The following is a 23,575-nucleotide window of genomic DNA, read 5'->3' on the forward strand; positions in this document are numbered from 1 at the left end:
ATGATCAGTATGTTTATGGGCACCCCACAGGCTGGTACGTAATGCAACACTTTCATCCCAACACTCTCAGTGCTCTTCCTCCTCATCGGAACCGGCAGCCTTAAACCACGACACTAATCCCTGTGAACAGTATTTTTAACTTGTGTTGGGACAGAAAGAACAGCAATAGGATTAGAGAATCAGCGAGGCGGCTGAATCCCTAACTCATGCAGTTGATCTTCTTGCATGCCAAGACCCAAGAACTGCAGCTTTTCAACCTGTAAGCACTTTTCTTCTTCCTCTCCGAGAACAAGATTCTGTTTTCCTGGTGGTTCCATAGAATATTGTTGCGATTCACCAAAAAAGTGTTTTTTTGTTTTGTTTGAAAGCTGCCAAGATGGAGAGTATAACACCTCGGTTGAAGTTGCTGAAGAAGCGGCGCTCCAGCCTCTTTGTTACGATCAAACGGGAAATGAGCTTTTCGCAAAGCATTGAGGAGAAGGAAGCTGAATTCCCGTTTTCCCAGGACAGTTCTATAAAGCTCTGGACGTCCATGGACAACTTGGACAATCCCGATGGACAGAAACCTCGGGGAAAAGATGCGCCGAACCTGAGGAAATCCAACATAGTTAATCTCAACGTGGGCGGAAAGGTGTTTCACATCCCCAAACATTTGGTCCTCAGACACCCAAAAACCAGGATAGGAGTTCTTGCCCTGTGCCAAGATCCCGTCAAGCGCCTGACGCTCTGTGACGACTACAGCGTTCATAACAACGAATTCTTTTTTGACCGAGACCCGACGTTCTTCCACTACATCTTCCACTTTTACTGCAGCAATGTCTTGTGGGTGATGGACAGTCTCTGCCCCGTCAACTTTGAAGAAGAGATGTCCTTCTGGGGCCTGAAATTGAAGGACACTCCAAGGTGGGTTATTCCTCGTGTTCTACAAACCCCGTTTCCGTATGAGTTGGGAAATTGTGTTGGATGTAAATATAAACAGAATACAATGATTTGCGAATCCTTTTCAACCCATATTCAATTGAATGCACTACAAAGACAAGATTTTTGATGTTCAAACTCATAAAGTTTATTTATTTTCTTGCAAATAATAACATAGAATTTCATGGCTGCAACACGTGCCAAAGTAGTTGGGAAAGGGCATGTTCACCACTGTGTTACATCACCTTTTCTTTTAACAACACTCAATAAACGTTTGGGAACTGAGGAAACTAATTGTTGAAGCTTTGAAAGTGGAATTCTTTCCCGTTCTTGTTTTATGTGGAGCTTCAGTCGTTCTCCGCTCTCGTATTTTACGCTTCATAATGCGCCACACATTTTCCATGGGAGACAGGTCTGGACTGCAGGGAGGCCAGGAAAGTGCCCCGCACTCTTTTTTTACGAAGCCATGCTGTTGTAACACGTGCTGAATGTGGCTTGGCATTGTGTTGCTGAAATAAGCAGGGGCGTCCATGAAAAAGACGGCGTTTAGATGGCAGCATATGCTGTTCCAAAACCTGTATGTACCTTTCAACATTCATGGTGCCTTCACAGATGTGTAAGTTACCCATGCTTTGGGCACTAATGCACCCCCATACCATCACAGATGCTGGCTTTTGAACTTTGCGTCGATAAAAGTCTGGATGGTTCGCTTCCCCTTTGGTCCGGATGACACAATGTCGAATATTTCCAAAAACAATTTGAAATGTGGACTCGTCAGACCACAGAATACTTTTCCAATTTACATCAGTCCATCTTAGATGATCTCGGGCCCAGAGAAGCCGGCGCCGTTTCTGGATGTTGTTGAGAAATGGCTTTCGCTTTGCATAGTAGAGCTTTAATTTGCACTTACAAATGTAGCGACCAACCGTATTTAGTGACAGTGGTATTCTGAAGTGTTCCTGAGCCCATGTGGTGATATCCTTTAGAGATTGATGTCGGTTTTTGATACAGTGCCTTCTGAGGGATCGAAGGTCACGGTCATTCAATGTTGGTTTCCGGCCATGCCGCTTATGTGGAGTGATTTCTCCAGATTCTCTGAACCTTTTGATGATATTATGGACCGTAGATGTTGAAATCCCTGAATTTATTGCAATTGCACTTTGAGAAGTGTTGTTCTTAAACTGTTTGACTATTTGCTCACGCAGTTGTGGACAAAGGGGTGTACCTCGCCCCATCCTTTCTTGTGAAAGACTGAGCATTTTTTTTGGGAGGCTGTTTTTATACCCAATCATGGCACCCACCTGTTCCCAATTAGCCTGCACACCTGTGGGATGTTCCAAATAAGTGTCTGATGAGCATTCCTCAACTTTATCAGTATTTATTGCCACCTTTCCCAACTACTTTGTCACGTGTTGCTGGCATCTAATTCTAAAGTTCATGATTATTTGCGACCCAAAAAAAATGTTTATGAGTTTGAATATCAAATATGTTGTCTTTGTAGTATATTCAACTGAATATGGGTTGAAAAGGATTTGCAAATCATTGTATTCTGTTTGTATTTACATCTAACACAGTTTCCCAACTCATATGGAAACAGGGTTTGTACATACTTCCGTACTTTACCAAACGTCTCCTTGCTCTTCTCACCAGGTGCTGCCGTATTCTGTTCGAAGAGAAAGTGGATGACATAAGAGACCAACTGAAGGTCAACCAGGAGCTTATTGACGAGATTAAGCCTCACCAGGACGACTACGGATACCAGACAATGTTTCTCGGCGGCTTCCGGAAGATTCTCTGGGACCTAATGGAGAACCCTTACTCGTCCATGTCCGCCAAAGCTTTTGCCGTGTTCTCCAGTCTCTTTGTGCTCATCTCAATCGTCTCCATGACGTTGAACACGGTGAAGGAGCTCCGGCAGTACAAACTGGCCGGCAAAACCTACATGGAGTGGGTGGAAGTGAGCTCCATCCTCTTCTTCACTCTGGAGTACTTCCTGCGTTTGTTCACCACCTCTGACATCAAACACTTCGTCAAGAGCGCCCTCAACTTTGTGGACGTGGTGGCCGTCATGCCCTATTTCATCCAGATTATGTTCGAGACCTTCGTCATCGATTCGGAGGACCTCAGCGCGCAGGAGGATTTGAAGGCCATGGCCAGGGTCAGCAAAGTCAGCAAGGTGCTCAAAGTCGTCAAGCTCATGCGCATCTTCCGTATCCTCAAGCTGGCTCGTCACTCCACAGGCATGAGGGCCTTCGGCTTCACCATTCGCCAATGTTCGGAGCAGGTAGGAGGAACTCCCAAATAAACGACACTTAGAAACTAAAAGTTAGTTCAATTTCCCTTCGACGAGACCAGGGGTCGGCAACCCAAAATGTTGAAAGAGCCGTATTGAACCAAAAATAGAAAACACAAATTAAAAGTCTCATATAACCGAGCAACTTGAGGGTTCCAGGTTCGATCCCCGCTTCTGCCATCCTAGTCACTGCCGTCGTGTCCTTGGGCAAGACACTTTACCCACCTGCTCCCAGTGCCACCCACACTGGTTTAAATGTAACTTAAATATTGGGTTTCACTATGTAAAGCGCTTTGAGTCAGTAGAGAAAAGCGCTATATAAAATATAATTCACTTCACTATAAGTGTTATAATGAAGAAAACACTGATGTAAATGTCTTTATTAGCTATATTAGCCTACTATTAAAATGACTTTAAAAGTCTTATATAAGTGTTATAATGAAGAAAACACTGATGTAAATGTCCTTATTATCTATATTGGCCTACTATCAAAGTGACTTTAAAAGTTTTATTTAAGTGTTATGATGAAGACGATGTAAGTGTCTATATTAGCCTACTATTAAAATGACTTTAAAATATTCATTTAAGTGTTATAATGAAGACAACACTTGATGTAAGTGTCCATTTAAGCCTACTATTAAAATTATTTTAAAAGTCTTGTATAAGTGTTATAATGAAGACAAAACTGATGTAAATGTCTTTATTAACTATATTGGCCTACTTTCAAAATGACTTTAAAAGTTTTATTTAAGTGTTATAATGAAGACAACACTTGATGTAAGTGTCTGTATTAGCCTACTATTAAAATAGCTTTAAAAGTCTTATATAAGTGTTATAATGAAGACAACACATGATGTGTCTATATTAGCCTACTATCAAAATGACTTTAAAAGTTTTATTTAAGTGTTATAATGAAGACAACACATGATGTAAGTGTCCATATAAGCCTACTATTAAAATTACTTTAAAAATCTTATATAAGTGTTATAATGAAGAAAACACTGATGTAAATGTCTATATTAGCTATATTAGCCTACTATCAAAATGACTTTAAAAATCTTATATAAGTGTTATAATGAAGACAACACATGATGTAAGTGTCTATATTAGCTATATTAGCCTACAATTAAAATGACTTTAAAAGTCTTACATAAGTGTTATAATGAAGAAAACACTGAAGTAAATGTCTTTATTAGCTATATTGGCCTACTATCAAAATGACTTTAAAAGTTTTATTTAAGTGTTACAATGAAGACAACACTTGATGTAAGTGTCTATATTAGCCTACTATTAAAATGACTTTAAAAATCTTATATAAGTGTTATAATGAAGACAACACATGATGTAAGTGTTTATATTAGCCTACTATTAAAATGACTTTAAAAGTTTTATTTAAGTGTTATAATGAAGACAACACATGATGTAAGTGTCCATATAAGCCTAGTATTAAAATTACTTTAAAAGTCTTATATAAGTGTTATAATGAGGAAAACACTGATGTAAATGTCTATATTAGCTATATTAGCCTACTATCAAAATGACTTTAAAAGTTTTATTTAAGTGTTATAATGAAGACAACACATGATGTAAGTGTCTGTATTAGCCTACTATTAAAATGACTTTAAAAGTCTTATATAAGTGTTATAATGAAGAAAACACTGATGTAAATGTCCTTATTAGCTATATTGGCCTACTATCAAAATGACTTTAAAAGTTTTATTTAAGTGTTATAATAAAGACAACACATGATGTACGTGTCTATATTAGCCTACTATTAAAATGACTTAAAAAATCTTATATAAGTGTTATAATGAAGACAACACATGATGTGTTTATATTAGCCTACTATTAAAATGACTTTAAAAGTTTTATTTAAGTGTTATAATGAAGACAACACATGATGTAAGTGTCTATATTACCCTACTATTAAAATGACTTTAAAAGTCTTATATAAGTGTTATAATGAAGAAAACACTGATGTAAATGTCTTTATTAGCTATATTAGCCTACTATCAAAATGACTTTAAAAGTTTTATTTAAGTGTTATAATGAAGACAACACATGATGTAAGTGTCTATATTAGCCTACAATTAAAATGACTTTAAAAGTCTTACATAAGTGTGTGTTATAATGAAGAAAACACTGAAGTAAATGTCTTTATTAGCTATATTGGCCTACTATCAAAATGACTTTAAAAGTTTTATTTAAGTGTTATAATGAAGACAACACATGATGTAAGTGTCTGTATTAGCCTACTATTAAAATGACTTTAAAAGTCTTATATAAGTGTTATAATGAAGAAAACACTGATGTAAATGTCTTTATTGGCTATATTGGCCTACTATCGAAATTACTTTAAAAGTTTGATTTAGTGTTATAATGAAGACAACACATGATGTGTCTTTATTAGCCTACTATTAAAATGATTTTAAAAGTCTTATACAAGTGTTATAATGAAGAAAACACTCATGTAAATGTCCTTATTAGCTATATTGGCCTACTATCAAAATGACTTTAAAAGTTTTATTTAAGTGTTATAATGAACACAACACATGATGTAAGTGTTTATATTAGCCTACTATTAAAATGACTTTAAAAGTTTTATTTAAGTGTTATAATGAAGACAACACATGATGTAAGTGTCTATATTACCCTACTATTAAAATTACTTTAAAAGTCTTATATAAGTGTTATAATGAAGAAAACACTGAAGTAAATGTCATTATTAGCTATATTGGCCTACTATCAAAATTACTTTAAAAGTTTTATTTAAGTGTTACAATGAAGACAACACTTGATGTAAGTGTCTATATTAGCCTACTATTAAAATGACTTTAAAAATCTTATATAATTGTTATAATGAAGACAACACATGATGTAAGTGTTTATATTAGCCTACTATTAAAATGACTTTAAAAGTTTTATTTAAGTGTTATAATGAAGACAACACATGATGTAAGTGTCCATATAAGCCTACTATTAAAATTACTTTAAAAGTCTTATATAAGTGTTATAATGAGGAAAACACTGATGTAAATATCTATATTAGCTATATTAGCCTACTATCAAAATGACTTTAAAAGTTTTATTTAAGTGTTATAATGAAGACAACACATGATGTAAGTGTCTGTATTAGCCTACTATTAAAATGACTTTAAAAGTCTTATATAAGTGTTATAATGAAGAAAACACTGATGTAAATGTCCTTATTAGCTATATTGGCCTACTATCAAAATGACTTTAAAAGTTTTATTTAAGTGTTATAATGAAGACAACACATGATGTAAGTGTCTATATTAGCCTACTATTAAAATGACTTAAAAAATCTTATATAAGTGTTATAATGAAGACAACACATGATGTGTTTATATTAGCCTACTATTAAAATGACTTTAAAAGTTTTATTTAAGTGTTATAATGAAGACAACACATGATGTAAGTGTCTATATTACCCTAATATTAAAATTACTTTAAAAGTCTTATATAAGTGTTATAATGAAGAAAACACTGATCTAAATGTCTTCATTAGCTATATTAGCCTACTATCAAAATGACTTTAAACGTTTTATTTAAGTGTTATAATGAAGACAACACATGATGTAAGTGTCTGTATTAGCCTACTATTAAAATGACTTTAAAAGTCTTATATAAGTGTTATAATGAAGAAAACACATGATGTAAGTGTCTATATTAGCCTACTATTAAAATGACTTAAAAAATCTTATATAAGTGTTATAATGAAGACAACACATGATGTGTTTGTATTAGCCTTCTATTAAAATGACTTTTAAAGTTTTATTTAAGTGTTATAATGAAGACAACACATGATGTAAGTGTCTATATTACCCTACTATTAAAATTACTTTAAAAGTCTTATATAAGTGTTATAATGAAGAAAACACTGATGTAAATGTCTTTATTAGCTATATTAGCCTACTATCAAAATTACTTTAAAAGTTTTATTTAAGTGTTATAATGAAGACAACACATGATGTAAGTGTCCATATAAGCCTACTATTAAAATTACTTTAAAAGTCTTATATAAGTGTTATAATGAGGAAAACACTGATGTAAATGTCTATATTAGCTATATTAGCCTACTATCAAACTGACTTTAAAAGTTTTATTTAAGTGTTATAATGAAGACAACACATGATGTAAGTGTCTGTATTAGCCTACTATTAAAATGACTTTAAAAGTCTTATATAAGTGTTATAATGAAGAAAACACTGATGTAAATGTCTTTATTAGCTATATTGGCCTACTATCGAAATTACTTTAAAAGTTTTATTTAGTGTTATAATGAAGACAACACATGATGTGTCTTTATTAGCCTACTATTAAAATGATTTTAAAAGTCTTATATAAGTGTTATAATGAAGAAAACACTCATGTAAATGTCCTTATTAGCTATATTGGCCTACTATCAAAATGACTTAAAAAGTTTTATTTAAGTGTTATAATGAAGACAACACATGATGTAAGTGTCTATATTAGCCTACTATTAAAATGACTTTAAACATCTTATATAGGTGTTATAATGAAGACAACACATGATGTAAGTGTTTATATTAGCCTACTATTAAAATGACTTTAAAAATCTTATATAAGTGTTATAATGAAGACAACACATGATGTAAGTGTCTATATTAGCTATATTAGCCTACAATTAAAATGACTTTAAAAGTCTTACATAAGTGTTATAATGAAGAAAACACTGAAGTAAATGTCTTTATTAGCTATATTGGCCTACTATCAAAATGACTTTAAAAGTTTTATTTAAGTGTTACAATGAAGACAACACTTGATGTAAGTGTCTATATTAGCCTACTATTAAAATGACTTTAAAAATCTTATATAAGTGTTATAATGAAGACAACACATGATGTAAGTGTTTATATTAGCCTACTATTAAAATGACTTTAAAAGTTTTATTTAAGTGTTATAATGAAGACAACACATGATGTAAGTGTCCATATAAGCCTAGTATTAAAATTACTTTAAAAGTCTTATATAAGTGTTATAATGAGGAAAACACTGATGTAAATGTCTATATTAGCTATATTAGCCTACTATCAAAATGACTTTAAAAGTTTTATTTAAGTGTTATAATGAAGACAACACATGATGTAAGTGTCTGTATTAGCCTACTATTAAAATGACTTTAAAAGTCTTATATAAGTGTTATAATGAAGAAAACACTGATGTAAATGTCCTTATTAGCTATATTGGCCTACTATCAAAATGACTTTAAAAGTTTTATTTAAGTGTTATAATAAAGACAACACATGATGTACGTGTCTATATTAGCCTACTATTAAAATGACTTAAAAAATCTTATATAAGTGTTATAATGAAGACAACACATGATGTGTTTATATTAGCCTACTATTAAAATGACTTTAAAAGTTTTATTTAAGTGTTATAATGAAGACAACACATGATGTAAGTGTCTATATTACCCTACTATTAAAATGACTTTAAAAGTCTTATATAAGTGTTATAATGAAGAAAACACTGATGTAAATGTCTTTATTAGCTATATTAGCCTACTATCAAAATGACTTTAAAAGTTTTATTTAAGTGTTATAATGAAGACAACACATGATGTAAGTGTCTATATTAGCCTACAATTAAAATGACTTTAAAAGTCTTACATAAGTGTGTGTTATAATGAAGAAAACACTGAAGTAAATGTCTTTATTAGCTATATTGGCCTACTATCAAAATGACTTTAAAAGTTTTATTTAAGTGTTATAATGAAGACAACACATGATGTAAGTGTCTATATTAGCCTACTATTAAAATGACTTAAAAAATCTTATATAAGTGTTATAATGAAGACAACACATGATGTGTTTATATTGGCCTACTATCAAAATGACTTTAAAAGTTTTATTTAAGTGTTATAATGAAGACAACACATGATGTAAGTGTCTATATTACCCTAATATTAAAATTACTTTAAAAGTCTTATATAAGTGTTATAATGAAGAAAACACTGATCTAAATGTCTTCATTAGCTATATTAGCCTACTATCAAAATGACTTTAAACGTTTTATTTAAGTGTTATAATGAAGACAACACATGATGTAAGTGTCTGTATTAGCCTACTATTAAAATGACTTTAAAAGTCTTATATAAGTGTTATAATGAAGAAAACACATGATGTAAGTGTCTATATTAGCCTACTATTAAAATGACTTAAAAAATCTTATATAAGTGTTATAATGAAGACAACACATGATGTGTTTGTATTAGCCTTCTATTAAAATGACTTTTAAAGTTTTATTTAAGTGTTATAATGAAGACAACACATGATGTAAGTGTCTATATTACCCTACTATTAAAATTACTTTAAAAGTCTTATATAAGTGTTATAATGAAGAAAACACTGATGTAAATGTCTTTATTAGCTATATTAGCCTACTATCAAAATTACTTTAAAAGTTTTATTTAAGTGTTATAATGAAGACAACACATGATGTAAGTGTCTTTATTAGCCTACAATTAAAATGACTTTAAAAGTCTTACATAAGTGTTATAATGAAGAAAACACTGAAGTAAATGTCTTTATTAGCTATATTGGCCTACTATCAAAATGACTTTAAAAGTTTTATTTAAGTGTTACAATGAAGACAACACTTGATGTAAGTGTCTATATTAGCCTACTATTAAAATGACTTTAAAAATCTTATATAATTGTTATAATGAAGACAACACATGATGTAAGTGTCCATATAAGCCTACTATTAAAATTACTTTAAAAGTCTTATATAAGTGTTATAATGAGGAAAACACTGATGTAAATGTCTATATTAGCTATATTAGCCTACTATCAAACTGACTTTAAAAGTTTTATTTAAGTGTTATAATGAAGACAACACATGATGTAAGTGTCTGTATTAGCCTACTATTAAAATGACTTTAAAAGTCTTATATAAGTGTTATAATGAAGAAAACACTGATGTAAATGTCTTTATTAGCTATATTGGCCTACTATCGAAATTACTTTAAAAGTTTTATTTAGTGTTATAATGAAGACAACACATGATGTGTCTTTATTAGCCTACTATTAAAATGATTTTAAAAGTCTTATATAAGTGTTATAATGAAGAAAACACTCATGTAAATGTCCTTATTAGCTATATTGGCCTACTATCAAAATGACTTAAAAAGTTTTATTTAAGTGTTATAATGAAGACAACACATGATGTAAGTGTCTATATTAGCCTACTATTAAAATGACTTTAAACATCTTATATAGGTGTTATAATGAAGACAACACATGATGTAAGTGTTTATATTAGCCTACTATTAAAATGACTTTAAATGTTTTATTTAAGTGTTATAATGAAGACAACACATGATGTAAGTGTCTATATTACCCTACTATTAAAATTACTTTAAAAGTCTTATATAAGTGTTATTATGAAGAAAACACTGAAGTAAATGTCATTATTAGCTATATTGGCCTACTATCAAAATTACTTTAAAAGTTTTATTTAAGTGTTACAATGAAGACAACACTTGATGTAAGTGTCTATATTAGCCTACTATTAAAATGACTTTAAAAATCTTATATAATTGTTATAATGAAGACAACACATGATGTAAGTGTTTATATTAGCCTACTATTAAAATGACTTTAAAAGTTTTATTTAAGTGTTATAATGAAGACAACACATGATGTAAGTGTCCATATAAGCCTACTATTAAAATTACTTTAAAAGTCTTATATAAGTGTTATAATGAGGAAAACACTGATGTAAATGTCTATATTAGCTATATTAGCCTACTATCAAAATGACTTTAAAAGTTTTATTTAAGTGTTATAATGAAGACAACACATGATGTAAGTGTCTGTATTAGCCTACTATTAAAATGACTTTAAAAGTCTTATATAAGTGTTATAATGAAGAAAACACATGATGTAAGTGTCTATATTAGCCTACTATTAAAATGACTTAAAAAATCTTATATAAGTGTTATAATGAAGACAACACATGATGTGTTTGTATTAGCCTTCTATTAAAATGACTTTTAAAGTTTTATTTAAGTGTTATAATGAAGACAACACATGATGTAAGTGTCTATATTACCCTACTATTAAAATTACTTTAAAAGTCTTATATAAGTGTTATAATGAAGAAAACACTGATGTAAATGTCTTTATTAGCTATATTAGCCTACTATCAAAATTACTTTAAAAGTTTTATTTAAGTGTTATAATGAAGACAACACATGATGTAAGTGTCTTTATTAGCCTACAATTAAAATGACTTTAAAAGTCTTACATAAGTGTTATAATGAAGAAAACACTGAAGTAAATGTCTTTATTAGCTATATTGGCCTACTATCAAAATGACTTTAAAAGTTTTATTTAAGTGTTACAATGAAGACAACACTTGATGTAAGTGTCTATATTAGCCTACTATTAAAATGACTTTAAAAATCTTATATAATTGTTATAATGAAGACAACACATGATGTAAGTGTCCATATAAGCCTACTATTAAAATTACTTTAAAAGTCTTATATAAGTGTTATAATGAGGAAAACACTGATGTAAATGTCTATATTAGCTATATTAGCCTACTATCAAACTGACTTTAAAAGTTTTATTTAAGTGTTATAATGAAGACAACACATGATGTAAGTGTCTGTATTAGCCTACTATTAAAATGACTTTAAAAGTCTTATATAAGTGTTATAATGAAGAAAACACTGATGTAAATGTCTTTATTAGCTATATTGGCCTACTATCGAAATTACTTTAAAAGTTTGATTTAGTGTTATTATGAAGACAACACATGATGTGTCTTTATTAGCCTACTATTAAAATGATTTTAAAAGTCTTATATAAGTGTTATAATGAAGAAAACACTCATGTAAATGTCCTTATTAGCTATATTGGCCTACTATCAAAATGACTTAAAAAGTTTTATTTAAGTGTTATAATGAAGACAACACATGATGTAAGTGTCTATATTAGCCTACTATTAAAATGACTTAAAAAATCTTATATAAGTGTTATAATGAAGACAACACATGATGTGTTTGTATTAGCCTACTATTAAAATGACTTTAAAAGTTTTATTTAAGTGTTATAATGAAGACAACACATGATGTAAGTGTCTATATTACCCTACTATTACAATTACTTTAAAAGTCTTATATAAGTGTTATAATGAAGAAAACACTGATCTAAATGTCTTTATTAGCTATATTAGCCTACTATCAAAATTACTTTAAAAGTTTTATTTAAGTGTTACAATGAAGACAACACTTGATGTAAGTGTCTATATTAGCCTACTATTAAAATGACTTTAAAAATCTCATATAAGTGTTATAATGAAGACAACACATGATGTAAGTGTTTATATTAGCCTACTAGTAAAATGACTTTAAAAGTTTTATTTAAGTGTTATAATGAAGGCAACACTTGATGTAAGTGTCCATATAAGCCTACTATTAAAATTACTTTAAAAGTCTTATATAAGTGTTAGAATGAAGAAAACACTGATGTGAATGTCTATATTAGCTATATTAGCCTACTATCAAAATGACTTCAAAAGTTTTATTTAAGTGTTATAATGAAGACAACACTTGATGTAAGTGTCTATATAAGCCTACTATTAAAATTACTTTAAAAGTCTTATATAAGTGTTATAATTAAAGACAAAACTGATGTAAATGTCTTTATTAGCTATATTGGCCTACTTTCAAAATTACATTGAAAGTGTTATTTAAGTGTTATAATGAAGACAACACGTGATGTAAGTGTCTATATTAGCCTACATTAAAATTACTTTAAAAATCTTATATAAGTGTTATAATGAAGAAAAAACTGATGTAAATGTCTTTATTAGCTATATCAGCTCACTATCAAAATGACTTTAAAAGTTTTATTTACAGTAAGTGTAATAATGAAGACAACACATGATGTAAGTGTCTATATTAGCCTACTATTAAAATGACTTTAAAAGTCTTATATAAGTGTTATAATGAAGACAACACATGATGTAAGTGTCAATATTAGCTATTATAGCCTACTATCAAAATGAATATGTGTTGCAGGCTGACGCAAAAATCCGTTCACAGAAATGTTGAAATTTACCGTAATATTGATGGTGCACATTTTTACAACATTGGAAAACTTTAGTAAAATGGAAGCTTCTCAGAAGGTGAGATAACTCCTGAAAAAGACTGTCTTGGAATGGCAAAAAAATTTAGATGTGTATGTCCAAGTTGAAGGAAATGGAAGGCTGTCTTCTTCTAATTGATTTATTACAATGTTTGCGAGCTGGCTAACGTTTGCTGTGGTCTGGAACGATATGGCAAACAAACAACTGTCAGAAATGTAGCCAATATTACATACATATAATGCAGGGTTTCCCGCAACCACCGCCTAAACTAAAGTTAAAAAAAAAAAATATATATATATTTTTTTGTCCTGTCCAACTTCTCAGGCAAATCATATAGTTGATGCCCATATCGTCTGTTCAGATTTACTTTACAAAAGAGGAGTGTAGGATACTTCTCTTGTTGCCTTATTTGTATTTGACTTTATTAAAAGTATTTATATTAAGATTTGGTGCTAAAGTCTTAACAAGCTTCTACGCTTCCTACTGCCTCTGTCAGTAAGTCTCTGCAGCACCCAGCATTGTCCCGCCCACACAACCATCTGATTGGATACACGCAGAGCGGTAACAGCCAATCAGCAGTGCGTATTCAGAGCGCATGTAAAAGTGTTTATATTGTATATTGCCAATCAGCATACAGAGCGGAAAACACAATCAAAAATTGTAGGCTTCTTCACGCGACGAAGCCGGCCTACTTCACCACAGTCTGTAGTCTGTTCGGTACACCCGGGTGACGTCCCCTTCCCCCGGAGAGACACCACCTTAACTAACAAATATTCTGGGGAAAACACTGTATTGCAGGGGTCACCAACCTTTTTGAAACCAAGAGCTACTTCTTGGGTACTGATTAATCCGAAGGGCTACCAGTTTGATACACACTTTAATAAATTGCCAGAAATAGCCAATTTGCTCAATTTACCTTAATAAATCAATATATATATATATATATATATATATATATATATATATATATATATATATATATACAAACAAATGGGTGTTTCTGTCTGTCAGTCCGTCAATCATTTTTTTTCCTTTCACGGAAGGTTTTTTGTAGAGAATAAATGATGAAAAAAAACTTAATTGAACAGTTTAAAAGGGGAGAAAACAGGAAAAGAACATTGTTTATCTTCTTTAAAATTCAAAATTCAAGCGAAAAAAAAGAAGAGAAAAACTAGCTAATTCAAATCTTTTTGAAAAAATTTAAAAAATAATTTATGGAACATCATTAGTATTTTTTCCTGATTAAGATTTATTTTAGAATTTTGATGACATGTTTTAAATAGGTTAAAATCCAATCTGCACTTTGTTGGAATATATAACAAATTGGACCAAGCTATATTTCTAACAAAGACAAATCATTATTTCTTCTAGATTTTCCAGAACAAAAATTTTAAAAGAAATTCAAAAGACTTTGAAATAAGATTCAAATTTGATTCTAAAGATTTTCTAGATTTGCCAGAATATTTTTACCATACTTTTACCAAAAAGTTCTATTTTGGTTTCATCTGACCACATGACATTCTCCCAATCCTCTGCTGTATCATCCATGTATCCATTTTGGTATAAACTCAACTCCTCGTGTTTGGAGGAAGAAAAATACTGAGTTGCATCCCAAGAACACCACACCTACTGTGAAGCATGGTGGTGGAAACATCATGCTTTGGGGCTGTTTTTCTGCTAAGGGGACAGGACGATTGATCCATGTTAAGGAAAGAATGAATGGGGCCATGTATCGTGAGATTTTGAGCCAAAACCTCCTTCCATCAGTGAGAGCTTTGAATGGTTGACCAAATACTTATTTTCCACCATAATCTACAAATAAGTTCCTTAAAATTCCTACAATGTGAATTCCTGGATTTTTTTTTCACATTCTGTCTCTCACAGTTGAAGTGTACCTATGATGAAAATTACAGACCTCTGTCATCATTTTAAGTGGGAGAACTTGCAGAATCGCTGGCTGACTAAATACTTTTTTGCCCCACTGTACATAGATATCTATCTCCGATAAATGTTACGGTGGCAAAAAATATGAAATATACTTGTGAAATAAAACCTCTGCTTTGTTTTAATGAATACGTCGGCCTACTACGGTACTGTATCATTATGGGGGTACTTTTGAGAACCACTGATGACTCATGTTTTCTTTTCGTACCCGTCTAAAACTTCTCCATCTTGCCTCATGTGTTGCCGCGTACTTACTACATCTACTGGGTAGAACCGTTGATTAGACCGAGCACTGCTGCCTCTTGCTGCAGCCTTGTGTATAGTTCTAACATAAATACTTGAGTATAGACACAAGTCATGAAAATCCCCTCTGCTGCCGAGCTACTATTTGACGACAATGATGTACTTTTCCCCCCAGAGTTCAGTACTGCATTTGTATGATTGCCAATCCTTAATCATGCAACTGTCTCTGATCTTTCAGGTGTGTTGTCTGTTTCTCTTCATCGCCATGGGCATCTTCACCTTCTCAGCTCTCATGCATTCCGTAGAGGTGGACCAGCCTGGGACGCCATTCAGCAGCATCCCGGATGCCTGGTGGTGGGCCGCGGTGAGGACAAACCTGCTAGTTCTTGGATTTGCCGACTCGCAGTACAGTATTTTTCCGACCATAAGGCACACTTGAAATCCTTTTATTTTCTCCAAAATCGACAGTGCGCCTTATAATCCGGTGCGCCTAATGAACGGCATAAATCTGGTTGTGCTTACTGATCTCGAAGCAATTTTATTTGGTACATGGTGTAAAGATAAGACTGACCAGTAGATGGCAGTCATACATAAGAGATATGTGAACGGCATAAATCTGGTTGTGCTTACTGATTTCGAAGCAATTTTATTTGGTACATGGTGTAAAGATAAGACTGACCAGTAGATGGCAGTCATACATAAGAGATATGTGTAAACTGCAATATGATGGCAGTAAACCACACCAAAACTTTAAACGATCAATTTAAAATATAGAACATTACACACGGCACTCAAAAATCCGTCAAAATGTTTTAGTATGACTTTGGTAAGCTATGAAGCTTGATGGATTGTCGGCGCATTAAACATACAAGTATTACTAGGGTGTGTGTATAACAGAGGTGTCCAAAGTACGGCCCTGGGGCCATCTGTGGCCCTCAGCTAATTTTTTACCGGCCCCCGGCACCCTTTAAAAATATTACTGGAAAAGAAAATGAAACATAAAAATGTGGAATACAACAGCAAACAGGTGGAATATAACGAGAAAAAGTTGCAATTTTGTCTTTTGTAACACAAAGCTGCCGTGCAGGTGTTTATTTCATTTAAACATTTCATTGCTCAAAAAATTATAATCAATCAAAATTTATGTTTTGAATTATTGACCTATTTAAAGCTCTAAATACTTCACATCAAAAATTAAATATTTTTTTTTAGGAAAATATCGCTCATTTTATGGGTTTGCTGTGTAAAAAAACACATTTTCTTTGATAAAAAGGTTATAAAATAAACAAACAAACCAACAGATTTCTAAAAAATAATGAAAACTTATAATCAATAGATAGATCTGAAGTTAATCTAGAGCAGGGGTCACCAAAGCGGTGCCCGCGGGCACCAGGTCGCCCATAAGGACCAGATGAATCGCCCGCTGGCTTGTTCTAAAAATAGCTCGAATAGCAGCACTTACAAGTGAGTTTCTCTATTTTTTAAATTTTATTTATGTACGAGCAAGCTGGTCTCGCTTTGCTTGACATTTTTAATTCTAAGAGAGACAAAACTCAAATAGAATTTGGAGATCCAAGAAAATATTTTAAAGACTTGGTCTTCACTTGTTTAAATAATTAGTTTATTTTTTTTACTTTGCTTCTTATAACTTTCAGAAAGACAATTTTAGAGAAAAAATACAAGCTTAAAAATGATTTTAGGATTTTTAAACACATATACCTTTTTACCTTTTAAATTCCTTCCTCTTCTTTCCTGACAATTTAAATCAATGTTCAAGTAATTTTTTTTTTTTTTATTGTAAAGAATAATAAATACATTTTAGTATAATTCTTAATTTTAGCTCCTGTTTTTTCAACGAAGAAAATTATTCAGGCAAATCTAGAAAATCTTTAGAATCAAATTTAAATCTTACTTCAAAGTCTGTTGAATTTCTTTTTAAATTTTTGTTCTGGAAAATCTAGAAGAAATAATGATTTGTCTTTGTTAGAAATATAGCCTGGTCCAATTTGTTATATATTCTAACAAAGTGCAGATTGGATTTTAACCTATTTAAAACATGTCATCAAAATTTTAAAATTAATTTTAATCAGGAAAAATTACTAATGATGTTGCATAATTTTTTTTTTTTTTTTTTCCAAAAAGATTCGAATTAGCTAGTTTTTCTCTTCTTTTTTCATTTCTGGCGTTGATATTGCATTATTGAACTCCGGATGAGGAGACGCTGCTCCGTTATTGATTGAAGGTGAGGCACGTGAATAATACGGTCAACAAAACGGCGCATCCTGAAGCGACTGTCAGAAAGCGACTTGAAAATGATGTGTAAAACATAATCTATGCAACATTTTCACCTTTACATGTTATGTATAAACCCCGTTTCCAAATGAGTTGGGAAATTGTGTTAGATGTAAATATAAACAGAATACAATGATTTGCAAATCCTTTTCAACCCATATTCAGTTGAATATGCTACAAAGACAACATATTTGATGTTCAAACTGATAAACATTTTTTTGGGCAAATAATCATTCATTTTCGAATTTGATTCCAGCAACACGTGACAAAGAAGTTGGGAATGGTGGCAATAAATACTGATAAAATTGAGGAATGCTCATCAAACACTTATTTGGAACATCCCACAGGTGTGCAGGCTAATTGGGAAAAGGTGGGTGCCATGATTGGGTATAAAAACAGCTCCCCAAAAAATGCTTAGTCTTTCACAAGAAAGGATGGGGCGAGGTACACCCCTTTGTCCACAACTGCGTGAGCAAATAGTCAAACAGTTTAAGAACAACGTTTCTCAAAGTGCGATTGCAAGACATTTATGGATTTCAACATCTACGCTCCATAATATCCTCAAAAGGTTCAGAGAATCTTGAGAAATCACTCCACGTAAGCGGCATGGCCAGAAACCAACATTGAATGACCGTGCCCTTCGATCCCTCAGATGGCACTGTATCAAAAACCGACATAAATCTCTAAAGGATATCACCACATTGGGTAAGGAACACTTCAGAAAACATTTGTCACTAAATACAGCTGGTCGCTACATCTGTAAGTGCAAGTGAAAGCTCTACTATGCAAAGCGAAAGCGATTTATCAACAACATCCAGAAATGCCGCCAGCTTCTCTGGGCCTGAGATCATCTAAGATAGACTGTTGCAAAGTGGAAATGTGTTCTATGGTCTGACGAGTCCGCATTTCAAATTGTTTTTAGAAATATTCGACATTGTGTCATCCAGACCAAAGGAGAAGCGAACCATCCAGACTGTTATCCACACAAAGTTGAAAAGCCAGCATCTGTGATGGTATGGGGGTGCATTAGTGCCCAAGGCATGGGTAACTTACACATCTGTGAAGGCACCATTAACGCTAAAAGGTACATACAGGTTTTGGAACAACATATGCTGCCATCTAAGCGCCGTCTTTTTCATGGACGTCCCTGCTTATTTCAGAAAGACAATGCCAAGCCACATTCAGCACGTGTTACAACAGCTTGGCTTCGTAAAAAAAGAGTGTGGGTACTTTCGTGGCCCGCCTGCAGTCCAGACCTGTCTCCCATCAAAAATGTGTGGCGCATTATGAAGCGTAAAATACGACAGCGGAGACCCTGGACTGTTGAACGACTGAAGCTCTACATAAAACAAGAATGGGAAAGAATTCCACTTTCAAAGCTTCAACAATTAGTTTCCTCAGTTCCCAAACGTTTATTGAGTGTTGTTAAAAGAAAAGGTGATGTAACACAGTGGTGAACATGCCCTTTCCCAACTACTTTGGCACGTGTTGCAGCCATGATATTCTAAGTTAATTATTATTTGCAAAAATTAAAAATAAAGTTTATGAGTCTGAACATCAAATATCTTGTCTTTGTAGTGCATTCAATTGAATATGGGTTGAAAAGGATTTGCACTATTTACGGAAAATACGGTAATGTTCGTGTAAATTGAAACAGTTCAGATATTATAACTGATACTAGTAATTGTTTCCTGAATAATGAAAAAAATCAGTTTAAATAAGCTTTAATAACGAGCCCGTCTTTTGAAGATCCGGTTTCTTTTCAAAAAGCCATAAACTCCTTTACTAAAACCAACGGTTCCCATCCCAGCTAATGGAGCGTGAGATGTACTGCGAATAGGAATGGTTGAAACTGCCCGAAAAAACATATCATTATGGCAGGGGTCCATCTGCGGCCCGCAACTAATCGTTTACCGGCCTGCCACACATTCTGCAAAAATTGCAAAATTGATAGTATTTCAAAACATTTGAAAAAACATTTTAAAAAAGTGGAATGAGGTAAAATCTAATGAGAAAAAGTGGCAATGTTGACACAAAGCTGCCATGCAGGCATATTTTGTTTACCTTTTGTCTATATTTTCTTTTTTTTTCCATTGCTCAAAAAAAAAGGACAAAAAAATCTATGTTATAATGAATTATTACTTAAAAATTATCACTTTAAAATGTTTTATGCGGAAAAAACATTGCATATGTAGTGTGGTTGCCATATAAAGACATCAAAGTTTTGACAAAAGAGCATAAAACAAAATAATAGTTCAAACTTAAAATAGACAGATATATCGGAAGTGGATCTTTAAATTTATGGGGTTTAAGGAAAAAAATAACTAATAAAAATGCATCACTTTATGAGTGGTGAACCTTTTGGATCTCAAATATATTTAGTAGGATTTTATTTAACTTTTCACTGTGATTACTCAAAAATATCAAATAATTAAAATCAATGGTGTCCTGCATTATTGATCGTTGAGGGCTTTAATTGCTAAATAAAGGAACTCTCCTGAAGGAATCAATAAAGTATTATCCATCTATCTATCTATCTATCTATCTAAATACTGCAGTTTTACTATGAAAAACAAAGTTGTCTTTGACAGAAAAGGCATAAAACCTTATTTGTTTTACTTTATATCAACCTCAAGTTGATATAGAGCAGGGGTCACCAACCTTTTTGCAACTAAGAGCTACTTCTTGGGTAGTGATTAATGCGAAGGGCTACCAGTTTGATACACACTTGAACAAATTGCCAGAAATAGCCAATTTGCTCAATTTACCTTTAATAAATACATCTAAATATATATTTTAAAAAATGGGTATTTCTGTCTAAATTCCATCCATCCATCCATCCATTTTCTACCGCTTATTCCCTTTCGGGGTCGCGGGGAGCGCTGGCGCCTATCTCATCTACAATCGGGTGGGAGGCGGGGTACACCCTGGACAAGTCGCCACCTCATCGCAGGCCCAACACAGATAGACAGACAACATTCATACTCACATTCACACACTAGGGCCAATTCCATCTTACATTTTTTGTCCTTTTAGGGAAGGTTTTTTGTAGGGAATAAATGATGAAAAAACACTTAATTGAACGGTTTAAAAGAGGAGAAAACAGACACAAAAAAAAGAAAATTTAATTTTCAAACGTAGTTTATCTTCAATTTCGACTCTTTAAAATTCAAAATTCAACAAAAAAAATAAAGAGAAAAACTAGCAAATTGGAATCTTTTTGAAAAAAATTTAAAAAAGAATTTATGGAACATCATTAGTAATTTTTCTTGATTAAGATTCATTTTAGAATTTTGATGACATGTTTTAAATAGGTTAAAATCCACCTTGAAATAAGATTTACATTTGATTATACAGATTTTCTAGATTTGCCAGAATGTTTTTATTTTCATTTTAATCATAATAAGTTTGAAGAAATATTTTACAAATATTCTTCGTCGAAAAAACAGAAGCTAAAATGAAGAATTAAATTAAAATGTGTTTATTATTCTTTACAATAAAAAAATAAAAAATTACTTGAACATTGATTTAAATTGTCAGGAAAGAAGAGAAAGGAATTTAAAAGGTAAAAAGAAATATATGTGTTTAAAAATCCTAAAATCATTTTTAAGGTTGTATTTTTTTCTCGAAAATTGTCTTTCTGAAAGTTATAAGAAGCAAAGTAAAAAAATAAATGAATTTATTTAAACAAGTGAAGACCAAGTCTTTAAAATATTTTCTTGGATTTTCAAATTCTATTTGAGTTTTAGCTCTCTTATAATTAAAAATGTCGAGCAAAGCGAGACCAGCTTGCTAGTAAATAAATAAAATTTAAAAAATAGAGGCAGCTCACTGGTAAGTGCTGCTATTTGAGTTATTTTTAGAACAGGCCAGCGGGCGACTCATCTGGTCCTTACGGGCGACCTGGTGCCCGCGGGCACCGTGTTGGTGACCCCTGATATAGAGATTTACTGTAAGCATTAAATAAAAAATAATACTAATAATTTGACTTATTTTTAACATTTTAGTGACTGAGACCCTCTACGCTCCCCAGGAGCCCAAAGGATTAAAAAAAAAAAAAATCCATATATTTTGTTATGGTTAGAAAATTAAAAATATCGAAAATGGCCCCCGCATGCTTGAACTTTTTCCGTAAAAAGTTTGGACACCTCTGCATTATGGGGTATTGTGTGTAGAATTTTGACGACAAAACTGTATTTACTCCATTTGGAAAAGTCGGTAACGTAAAAGAATGTGGAAAAAGTGAAGCGCTGTGAATAGTTTGGTATGCACTGGAACTCTACCTCATGATCTAACCCCCGTGTTTAGGTGAGCATCTCCACCGTGGGCTACGGAGACGTGGTCCCCATCTCCTATCTGGGCCGCTGCGTGGCCTTTGGCTGCATCTCCTTCGGCATAATCCTCAACGGCATGCCCATCTCCATTCTTTTCAACAAGTTCTCCGACTACTACGCCAAGCTGAAGGAGCAAGAATACACCTTTTCCAACACCGAGCGCGCCTTCCATCTGCAGAAGCGCCTGCGGAACAAGTGCGACAACTGCTTCACGCCGCAGCCGGAGGACTCGGACGACGAGATCCACTATCGGCCCAGCGGAAGGCAAACACTCTCAGCAGAGGAGGAGGGGGAGGAGGAGGAGTGAAAAAGAACGAGGAGGAAGGGAGGCGACCATATTGGAACCTTGCTAACCTGAAATGGCCTTATCCCACTTGGTGCAGGGCTCAAATTTTACCGCGGCAAATACGGCACGTGACGCGACCGCCGTCGTCTTTCGCCGTAATGCCCAAAAAATTGACCGACATTTGCGGCAAGACCATGCCGTGACCGCCCTTGACTTTTTACTTGTTAATGGACGAGGGATGTAACAGTAAACGGTATGATGATACAGTTGTGATCAAAATTACTCAACCCCCACACAATTTTGGTGTTTTAGCAAGTTGAACATTTATTCCGTATTTTGTTTATAGTCATATCAAATGAAGATGCATTAAATAGACAAATGCAACTTGAATTACAACATTATATTTTGTAACATACCAAACAGTGTCATTTCTCTTAATATCTCATTGACAAAATTATTCAACCCCTTGGAGATCATAACTCTTAAGAACAGAATTTGAATAAGGTCTTTTCAATCAGGTGTTGAACCATGACGAGCAACAATTAAACTGATTGAAAAAGACTGTGACGCTCAGCTTCTTGTAGATGGTCAATGGTGTATTTGCAACATGGTGAAGTCCAGGGAGTGGTCAAAGAAGTCAAGAGAGGAGGTAATTTCTCTTCATAAGAAAGGATATGGATATAAGAAAATAGCAAAGACATTACACATTCCACGAGACACAGTTGGGAGCATATTTCGCAAGTTTAAAGCTAAAGGCACAGTGGAAACACTACCTGGGCGTGGTAGAAAGAGGATGCTGTGTGTGTATGGTGGTGAAAACCCCCCAGGTAACAGCTGAGGAACTACAACAGGACATTGCAGAGGGGGGAACGCAGGTTTCGTCCCAGACAATAAGGCGCGCACTACCAGATGAAGGCCTCCATGCCAGAACTCCCAGGCGCACCCCACTTCTGACTACCAGGCACAAGAAAAAGACTCCAGTATGCCAAAAATCATCCGGACAAACCCCAAAGGTTTTGGGAAACTGTTCTATGGAGTGATGAGACAAAACTGGAACTCTTTGGGCCTATGAATCAACGTTATGTCTGAAGGAGAAAAAATGAAGCTTACAAAGAG

At 33.0% G+C, this 23,575-nt stretch overlaps 1 protein-coding gene across 1 annotated transcript in view; it reads left to right on the forward strand.

The window, feature by feature from the left end:
* Positions 1-183: 183 nt before the first annotated feature.
* The window catches only part of si:rp71-39b20.4 (potassium voltage-gated channel subfamily V member 2), a 24,693-nt gene continuing 1,301 nt past the window's right edge, over positions 184-23,575 (forward strand). The window contains exons 1-5 of the mRNA XM_061919819.1: positions 184-259; positions 369-903; positions 2,569-3,202; positions 15,786-15,911; positions 22,148-23,575. The exon at positions 22,148-23,575 is cut by the window's right edge and continues 1,301 nt beyond it. Coding sequence (XP_061775803.1) covers positions 226-259; positions 369-903; positions 2,569-3,202; positions 15,786-15,911; positions 22,148-22,480 — 1,662 coding nt within the window. The 5' untranslated portion in view covers positions 184-225 and the 3' untranslated portion in view covers positions 22,481-23,575. The remainder of the gene's footprint in view (positions 260-368; positions 904-2,568; positions 3,203-15,785; positions 15,912-22,147) is intronic.

Source organism: Nerophis ophidion, linkage group LG14 (assembly GCF_033978795.1).
Source record: "Nerophis ophidion isolate RoL-2023_Sa linkage group LG14, RoL_Noph_v1.0, whole genome shotgun sequence".
In the NCBI taxonomy this organism is placed as follows: Eukaryota; Metazoa; Chordata; class Actinopteri; order Syngnathiformes; family Syngnathidae; genus Nerophis; species Nerophis ophidion.